The following is a 10,000-nucleotide window of genomic DNA, read 5'->3' as shown; positions in this document are numbered from 1 at the left end:
ACACACACACACACACACACACACACACACACACACACACACACACACACACACACACACACACACACACACACACACACACACACACACACACACACACCTACACACACACACCTACATACACACCTACATACACACACACCTACACACACACACACCTACACACACACACACCTACACACACACACACACCTACACACACACACACACCTACACACACACACACACACACACACACACACACACCTACACACACACACACCTACACACACACACACCTACACACACACACACACACCTCTACACACACACACACACCTACACACACACACACACCTACACACACACACACACCTACACACACACACACACACCTACACACACACACACCTACACACACACACACACACCTACACACACACACACACACCTACACATACACACACACACCTACACACACACACACACACACACACACACACACACACACACACACACACACACACACCTACACTCACTCTCTCTCTCTCTCTCTCTCTCTCTCTCTCTCTCTCTCTCTCTCTCTCTCTCTCTCTCTCTCTCTCTCTCTCTTTTTTCTGCTTCCTATTTTCTTTCCACAGAAATATCTTCAGTAATACACTTACAATACATTTACTCATACACTCAGATTCAAGATAAAAGCAGTAATGTATTTGTTATTGTAGTTTGTTGGCACATTTATTTTGATATTGTTTTATTTATTAAACCTTAAATTTTCCTTGTAACAGGGCAGTGGCTGCGTACTTGCGTGCACTGAACCTTTCTCCAAATCATGCAGTTGTGCATGGTAACCTGGCCTGTGTATACTATGAACAAGGGTAAGTAAAAAGAAAGAAAGAAAGAAAAACTTTGAAAATTAAAAAAAGAAAAAAAAAAAAGAAAATTGAGGGTGACATGTATTTGAAGTTTTGTATGATATCTGATTAGATTTTCTCTATGTTTATATCTTTTAATAACAAAGTAAACTTAAATTTAAATGCTTTCCTCAAGAACTAGGAATCTTTGTAAAAATTTCATATATGAAAGGCATGTTTTTTATTCGAGTTGATTAGTAAAGATAAAAAAAAATAGGAATAAATAGGTGTTGACTTCGTTACCAAACCATGATTCCGCTATGTACTTTCAGACTCATTGACCTTGCCATTGACACATACCGGCGTGCCATTGAGTTGCAACCCAACTTCCCAGATGCCTATTGTAACCTGGCTAATGCACTTAAGGAGAAAGGACAGGTAAGCTGTGTCCTGTACTGCTAGGATTATTTGCATGTTGGAATTAGATTGAAATAAATTTTTCTAAATATCTCCTCTCTGCTCCTCCATTTCCATTTCTACTTCATGAAAAGGTGTTGTTTGTAGATGCCTATTTTGTTATCATTATAATTATTATTATTATTTTTATTTTTATTTATTTATTTTTTTTTTTTCATTTGTTTATTTATTTATTTATTTATTCTATTATTAAATTAATTCCTTTTTCTTCAGGTGACAGAGGCTGAAGAGTGCTATAACACTGCTCTTCGACTGTGTCCTACTCATGCTGACTCTCTGAACAATTTGGCAAACATCAAGAGGGAGCAGGTAAGGCTAGCCAGTAATTGTATCACTCCTCTTTGCTGTCCTCCCCATTGAAAAAAAAAGAAAAGTATATACATATAAAGTAGACAGCTATAGATACATATATGTGTTCTTAGTAGATTTATTTTCTCTCTTCACTGCTGTTTTTGACCTGTTTGAATACAATACGTTGAGAATGCAGTTGTTGTGCAATGCATATTACTTTCTATTTTGAATAGTCGATTGGGTTGCGAGTTGATGACTTATCTTTTTTTGTTGCTTAAAATTGAAGTGGAATGTAGCAAGAAATTGCCAGAAGTTGTTTACTTTTATTTGAAATAGCAATTGTACATGTATTGCAAGATGTAATGATCAAGTTTGCTGGTTGCAGCAATATTCTTGTGCTCTCCTCATTTGTAAAGTAAGGCCTTTGAATTGAGTAATATTTTTGATATATTTCTTTTGATTTTTTCCTCTTTTTAATGTGTTGTCTACTTACATTAAGTTTCCTAGTTTGCCTATAATTCTATGAAGTTGGGTAATAGATTGTGTAAGGAGGACGTCCTTAAGATCTCAACAATTATTAGTAATGTTTGAAAAAGGCATCTGTAGGCTTTGATAAATGACAGGGTGAGCAAGGTAAGTACTGAGATCAAAGGTTTAATTCAGAACATATGGAATCAAGGTTCTTATAACAAACTAATTTGAAGGGGTTTAGAAATTGTCTTTAGAATATATTTTACAACTTAAAGAGGAAAAAAAGAAATTTGTCACCATTCGTGATACATAGTGCTCAAGTGTCATCAGTTAAGATGTCTGGGTGCCAAGTATCGAAACTTCTGACGCCAGTGTGTACATAGATGCTCCTCTACCAGGGCTACACCGAGGATGCAACTCGCCTCTACCTCAAGGCTCTGGAGGTGTTCCCTGAGTTTGCAGCTGCACACTCCAACCTGGCATCCATCCTGCAACAGCAAGGGAAGCTCAATGAGGCACTCATGCACTACAAGGAGGCAATCCGCATCCAGCCGACATTTGCTGATGCCTATAGGTCAGTATGCAGATTCTTTATTTATTTATATATTTTTTTCTCTCTTATCTTTCACTCACTCTCACTCTTGTCTTTGTCTGTTTGTACATAAAGATATTAGGAGAAAGTTTAAGATATTTTGTTAGGGGATGTATCATGGTCAGTCAGCATATAAACCTTCCTTTCAAAGAGGTCAACATAAAAAAAGGAAAGGAGAAAAAAAACGTAAAACATCAGAAAAGAGGACTGATTTTAGACACAGTTTCAGTTTCAGGCTTCAACCTAATGAAGTGGATGGTGTCTTCCTGTAAGTTTTGGGCTGTTTGGCATTGGGTTATGGAGTCTTCAGGAAATAAGAAAATGATTTGGTAGTTTGAAAAACTATGAAATTAGGGGTGTGCATTGGTCACTGGAAAGTTGTTAGAATCAAGAAATAAGTCCCCTAAGCTTGAATTTTAATTTTTGGTCTTTTGACTTTGCTTAGAAAAAAGTAGTTATTGTAGGTGCAGGAGTGAAGTTGTTTGCTATATACATGTATGGCATTTCCAGTTCTCATCATTAAGCCGATCTGACTGATGTAAAGACATATTGTCCTGTCAATGACATTAACCCCTTGCTGATGGATGGTATATACACACATGCCATGCCACAACTGGACTTCTTTCCATGTCGCAGGTGGCATGTACACCCATGCCATGTGTGTCAAGCCTTCTCAATGTTGTACATGCTAAACAGTTGTTTGCTTGTTTAGCCATTGCTGCCATGATTTAGGAGCTACAGCCTCTTTTAAAGTAGGCTGCAGTTACTTTTTACCCTAGACCACTTGCAAACTCAGAGTGGGAAAATTATTAATTTCTTTGTGTTTGAACTTTCCATAAAGTGGCTGGCAACTTGCAGTGCCCCATGTGTGGTCCAACTTGGTATGTGAAGTTCTCATCAGCATTGGGTTAAGATTTAAACATAAATCAATTGATTTGTTACATTATCAGAAAATACTTTTATTTGTTGAAAAATGTTAGACTCAGATTTCGTGGAATCCTCTACAAGATAAAGACTTTTTCTTGATGATTGCTCAGTTCTAAGTGACTTAAATTTTTAATTTTTGCACAACACAGTTTTCCTATGAAGATACTGCACCGGTTTCAGCATTGCACAAGCTGCTTTATTTTTCTGTACTGTGCAATTATAGTGATTGATATTTTTGTTTTGAACCATAACAATTAATGTAAATTGTCATGAAACCCATTTATTTCTTTATTCTTTTTCCCTAGAATATTTATGATGAAGCTTTTGTCTAAGAAATTTCTCAGCCTTTTGTTTTTCAGAATGTCAGCAAGTTTTTACCTTTCTTTCTCTTTGTAGTAACATGGGCAACACCCTCAAGGAAATGCAGGACATCCAAGGAGCCCTGCAGTGCTATACCCGTGCCATCCAGATTAACCCTGCCTTTGCCGATGCTCACTCCAACTTGGCCTCCATCCACAAGGACTCTGGCAACATTCCTGAGGCCATACAGGTGAGAAATTTTAAAGAGTTATTTGAGCTTAGTCCCAGAAGTACTCCTTGGTGTGACCATTGTCTTCCACTCCCTTGGCTAGACATATTTAGGCAGGCATCAAAATAATTTTGATAATATGTGATAATAGTGTATATAACAAATTTTTAAAGAGGATCATAGACTCAGAACCCACATTGTCTAAAGAAAGAATAGTTGGAAGAACATCCTAGATTGGGATTGTCAAGTTCTCTTGATAGTGCACCGAAACTGGACTGTCAAGGGTGATAATCCCTAGAATGAAAGGGTGATAATCCTAAACTTCGAGCAGATATGACTAGTGTAACTTCAGCCTGAGGAATGTTTCATTTACTAAAGGTTATGAGAGGGAAGTGAATTTAGAAGGGTGATTTATTTAGTATTTCTGTGTGTCCATCTTATATAAACTACTTTTCTCCCTTTCCAGTCATACCGAACAGCACTCAAGCTGAAGCCAGACTTTCCAGATGCCTATTGCAACCTTGCTCATTGTTTGCAAATTGTGTGTGACTGGACGGATTATGATGCCCGTATGAAAAAGCTGGTCAGCATTGTGGGTGAACAGCTGGAGCGCAACCGCCTTCCGTCCGTGCATCCACACCACTCCATGCTGTACCCCTTGTCTCATGAATACCGCAAGGCTATTGCCAATAGACATGCAAACCTGTGCATGGAGAAGGTTAGTTATTTAATATATTTTTTCCAAAGATAAAGGAATAGGGTAAATAGGTGTATTCCAGTAAGCCTAGTAATTGACTCGATGAAAATTTAAGTTGACAGCAGTTGTATACATGAACTCCTGGTATGAATGGGTCAAGTCTTAAAAATGATTGTTTACAAAAATGACACATACTTAATAACTATTTTAAAATCAATAAAGACACTGCAATTACAAAATGTAAAATGCAGTCGTAATGTATTTTAACCTACATTGTTCCATGTTATCTAATTGTTTTCAAGAGAAAGTTAATAACTTATAAATGAAAATCACGAAAAGACAACTTTTCACAAGGAATTACATAGATGTTTTATTTTTATTTTTTTCTAATCAGGGTAAAACAAACATTGCTGTATGTGCCGAAGAGTGATGTTAATGACAATGCAGCTGAATGCTACTGTTTTCGATTTTTAGATTTTGGTTGTTTTGCATCCCAGCAATACCTTGATAACATTTTAGAATTTTAAATGTTTACATATTTTTTATGTTATTTGATATGTATTTCATAACTGGTATGGCCTTGCAGATCAATGTGTTGCACAAGCAACCATACAAGTACCCATCAGAGCTGACCTCAGATGGCCGTATCCGCATTGGCTATGTCTCCTCAGACTTTGGGAATCATCCTACATCTCACCTTATGCAGAGCATCCCAGGATTACATGATAAGAGCCGTGTTGAGATCTTTTGCTATGCTCTTAGCCCAGATGATGGGACCACATTCAGGTGAGTAATCATTCACCTGATGCTATGTCTACTAAGGTTTGTTCTGCTTTTTGCAGGGGTGTAACTTAGGGGTAACTTTTACGTATGTATGTATGTTTATGTATGTATGTTTATGTATGTATGTTTATGTATGTATGTATGTATGTATGTATGTATGTTTATGTATGTATGTTTATGTATGTATGTTTATGTATGTGTATGTATATGTATGTGTATGTATATGTATGTATGTATGTATGTATGTATGTATGTATATATATATATATATATATACATACATACATACATACATACATACATACATACATACATACATACATACATACATACATACATACATATATATATATATATATATATATATATATATATATATATATATATATATATATATATATATATATATGTATATATGTATATGTATATGTATATGTATATATATATATATATATGTATATGTACATTTTATACACATACGTGTGGGTGCATCCGTGTGTCTGTTTATTTTTGTGTGTGTGTGTGTGTGCGTGCGTGCGTGCGTGCATGTTTATGTTTCTGTCTGTCTGTCTCTTTTTTTTATGTGTCTGTGTGTATGCTACTCTTTATTCTGATTTTCACTCACATTGACATTGCAGGAGTAAGATCACCCGAGAGGCAGAGCACTTCATTGACCTGTCTCAGATTCCCTGCAATGGCAAGGCTGCTGATCGCATCAACCAGGATGGCATTCACATTCTTGTCAACATGAATGGATATACCAAGGGTGCTCGCAATGAGATCTTTGCTCTGCGTCCTGCCCCTGTCCAGGTTAGTGTGAATTTCAGGCTTTTGGCACAAAATGCAAAGGTCAAGTTATTGAGGATAGTGTTTATTTTAGATTTTTAATTTATATTTAACTCATTTTGTTAGTGAATTTGATTTTGATTGTTAACTTGGAAAACAAAGTACTGAGTCTTTATTCAGAATACAGTTATTCAGCTCATGGAAAGCAATAATGATAAGAGCAAAGTAAGATGGAATTTATAATTAATTTGATCTGCAGGTGATGTGGCTTGGTTACCCTGGCACAAGTGGTGCCCCCTTCATGGACTACCTCATCACAGACCGAATCACATCACCTATGAAGCTTGCTACACAATACAGTGAAAAACTTGCCTTCATGCCAGATACATTCTTTGTTGGAGACCACAAACACATGTTCCCACACCTGAAGGAGAGGGTTCTAATTGAGTCTGTTGTAAGTAGCAAAGCTGGCTCTTCCAGCTCTTACACTGTAAATGATGCCTTGTAACATTGAAATATATTACCTTGTTATTTCACATCAGAATTTGTAGAAATTAGATTCCTAACTTATATTTGTTTCACCTATGAAAGGACAACCCTAAGCTGTTAAACAATGAAGGCATCAAGGACACAGTAGCACTCATCAATACGACTGATTTGAGCCCAGTGATTGAGAGTGCAGAAGTGATGACGATTAAGGAAGTAGTAAATCCAGCAACTACTAAGGAATCGGTAGAGGTTGCTGTTACTGTAGCGCAGCTGCCCAGCACAGCACCAATTGAGGTGAGGACTGGTTCTTGTGGTATTTCCGTCATAAAATTTTGTAATTTTATCATCTTATGATCTTGTTGAACCATTACATCATTACTATATTTTTCTCATTCTTTTACAGAGCATGATCCAAGCTGGCCAGGTACAGGCAACAGTTAATGGGCTGCTTGTGCAGAATGGACTGGCCACAACTCAAATGAACAACAAAGCTGCCACTGGAGAGGAACCACCACAGAACATCCTTGTAACCACTCGGAAGCAGTATGGCCTGCCAGAGGATGCAGTCATTTACTGTAACTTCAACCAGTTGTACAAGATTGATCCTTCAACACTACAGATGTGGTGCAATGTGAGTATGGTATCAAGATGACTGTAGGCATACACAAAGAATATTTTGTATTTGTAAGTTTAGATTGATTTTATACTATAACAAAGTTAAACCCTCCTCTCTTATTGTTGCAGATTTTGAAACGTGTACCAAAGTCAGTTGTATGGCTCCTGCGGTTCCCAGCTCATGGAGAAGCTAATATCCTAGCACAAGCACAACAACTGGGCGTTGGTGCTGGAAGGATCATATTTTCTAATGTAGCTGCTAAAGAAGAACATGTACGCAGAGGGCAGCTGGCTGATGTGTGTTTAGATACTCCCTTGTGTAATGGACACACGACAGGTAAGTTGATGCTAACATTGAATAGGGGCAAGTGACTAGGTTTAGTGTTTTGTTGATTAGTTTATATTTTTTCATTGTCATCTTTATTCTTCCTTTTATTCCACTCTACTTATGCTCAGGTCACTCATTTTGTCTCACCTAAAAGAGGCATTAAGTACTGTTTTCATTATTTTTATTGATTAGGAAATTTTCTGATACCTTTTTCTTTTTGGTGTTTTGCCATACTTTCACTTGTTAATTTTTTAAAACTGTATTTATTAAATCCATTTTCTTCCAGAATGTCAATAATGTAGGGTTGTATAGAATCAACATTTGTATGCATACAAAAAATATACTTTTTTGCTTTCCAGGTATGGACGTTTTGTGGGCAGGTACTCCTATGATTACACTGTCTGGAGAAACCTTGGCATCCAGAGTTGCAGCTTCCCAACTCCACTGCTTAGGGTGTCCAGAGCTTGTAGCACAAACCAGACAGGAGTATGAGGACATTGCCTGTAAACTAGGGAATGATCGTGAATAGTAAGTATTTTCTTCTTTTTTTTTTGGGGGGGGGGAGACCTTAATCTGTTACATCAACTTGAGTTTAAGTGAAATTGCTATTGTTATATACATAAAGTGAAATCTTTGCAGTGCTCAGTTACAACATGACCTTTTTCTCCCCAGCCTAAAAGCCACGAGAGCTAAAGTATGGAAGGCTCGCATCGACTCCCCTCTGTTTGATTGCAAGACATATGCAACCAATCTAGAACGTCTCTTTGGGCGTATGTGGAAGAAATATAGTGGTGGAGAGAAGCCAGACCACATCACTGAGTGGTAATTGAAGATAAGATATTTATTGAGATTCAGGATGGAGTAATTATTTATTTCAGTAGGATTTACTCACCTTGAAAATGTAAAATGATGTTTCATTGCCCGCAATCACACCGACTTACCAGTCATTTGTTGCAACTAAGGAAGTGAATTGATTAGAGAATTATCCAGCACCAACTATGAATTAAATGTGATATTAGTTATTTCAGATCAATGCCATAATTGTTACAATGCACCAGTGCAGAACTGATGTTACTTGTTGTATACAGGCCAGTTGACCATTGACACAGTGGATTCCAGCTTCTTTATATATCCAGTACTACTTTGTCATTAACTTGTGTAACTCAAAGTAGATGTTTTTAGCTAGACATTTTTGATATTTCAAAATATATGATCTTGTTAATGGTCAACGATCATGGGGATCAAACCTGTTAGAAATTGAAATGATACAAGGCATATGCTGATCAATAAAAGATTGCGTGGATTTAATATTATGAACAAGCTGTAAATAAAACCTAAGTTTTCTTTTAGGAATAAGCATGCTTCAAAAGGCTCAGGAGTCTTCAAGTGTGTGTGTGTGCGTGTGTGTATAGGGTTCTATCATTTTTCCACTTAATTTTTTTTGTCATTTATTTTTTATGTATTAAGACAGGGATATTTCTACATGTAAAGATAGTTCTATCCGTGTTTATTTGTGATATTTTTTATAGTTATATTTTTTATTTTTGGCAAGTTCTGCAATTAGTGAGAATAGATATCCATATGTACATTCTAAGATAACATTTCATAATTACCAGAGGCATTAGTGATAATTTTTCCTCATCCCAAAGAATGTGCACCATTACCATGTACATAATGACAAGGCTCCATTATCTTTTTTGAACATGGTAAATAATAGCTATCAATATCAATATTCAAATATATTTTTTAAATGCCCTTACAACAGATTGAAAGGTAACCATGAATAAAAAGCTTGTCTCACAGATCTGGTTGTGGGGCAGTTTTAGGTTGTCTTGTTAACTGTGGGTGCTAAAGATTTGAAAATTTCATTTATTTGTATGCCAACAAAGTTATTGGTAGGTGAAAAGCATGTTCACTCTGTTGTAGAGGCAGGTGAAGCAGTCTCTTGATATAAAGGGAGTAAACATTTGAAAGAATATGTATTTTTTTTGTGTATGGGACAGTTTATATGTAAAATTTGAACTTAGACAGGTTGATAAGGGATCTAAATAATGTTTAGTAATACATTTCATCATGCAAGGTGTGATAAAAGTGTCCTTGTGAGACACTGGATGACAAATATCCAGGTGTTGACTAACACAGGTTTGATTTGTCATAGAAGTTCCTTGCACTAAGTGATACC

At 36.5% G+C, this 10,000-nt stretch overlaps 1 protein-coding gene across 4 annotated transcripts in view; it reads left to right on the top strand.

The window, feature by feature from the left end:
* Window positions 1–10,000, top strand: part of sxc (O-linked N-acetylglucosamine (GlcNAc) transferase sxc) — an 85,451-nt gene that overhangs the window by 74,956 nt on the left and 495 nt on the right. For all 4 annotated transcript variants that reach the window (XM_027377825.2, XM_070136183.1, XM_070136182.1 and 1 more), the window contains exons 7-20: window positions 768–857; window positions 1,166–1,271; window positions 1,524–1,619; window positions 2,471–2,646; window positions 3,988–4,141; window positions 4,587–4,838; window positions 5,404–5,603; window positions 6,239–6,410; window positions 6,646–6,840; window positions 6,978–7,169; window positions 7,279–7,506; window positions 7,620–7,827; window positions 8,178–8,346; window positions 8,491–10,000. The exon at window positions 8,491–10,000 is cut by the window's right edge and continues 495 nt beyond it. In XM_027377825.2, the coding sequence (XP_027233626.1) occupies window positions 768–857; window positions 1,166–1,271; window positions 1,524–1,619; window positions 2,471–2,646; window positions 3,988–4,141; window positions 4,587–4,838; window positions 5,404–5,603; window positions 6,239–6,410; window positions 6,646–6,840; window positions 6,978–7,169; window positions 7,279–7,506; window positions 7,620–7,827; window positions 8,178–8,346; window positions 8,491–8,644 (2,392 nt within the window). In that variant the 3' untranslated portion in view covers window positions 8,645–10,000. The remainder of the gene's footprint in view (window positions 1–767; window positions 858–1,165; window positions 1,272–1,523; window positions 1,620–2,470; window positions 2,647–3,987; window positions 4,142–4,586; window positions 4,839–5,403; window positions 5,604–6,238; window positions 6,411–6,645; window positions 6,841–6,977; window positions 7,170–7,278; window positions 7,507–7,619; window positions 7,828–8,177; window positions 8,347–8,490) is intronic.

This window comes from Penaeus vannamei, chromosome 21 (genome assembly GCF_042767895.1).
Source record: "Penaeus vannamei isolate JL-2024 chromosome 21, ASM4276789v1, whole genome shotgun sequence".
In the NCBI taxonomy this organism is placed as follows: Eukaryota; Metazoa; Arthropoda; class Malacostraca; order Decapoda; family Penaeidae; genus Penaeus; species Penaeus vannamei.
Note: the sequence above shows the minus strand (reverse complement) of the source record. Positions and strands in the feature narration are given on the sequence as shown.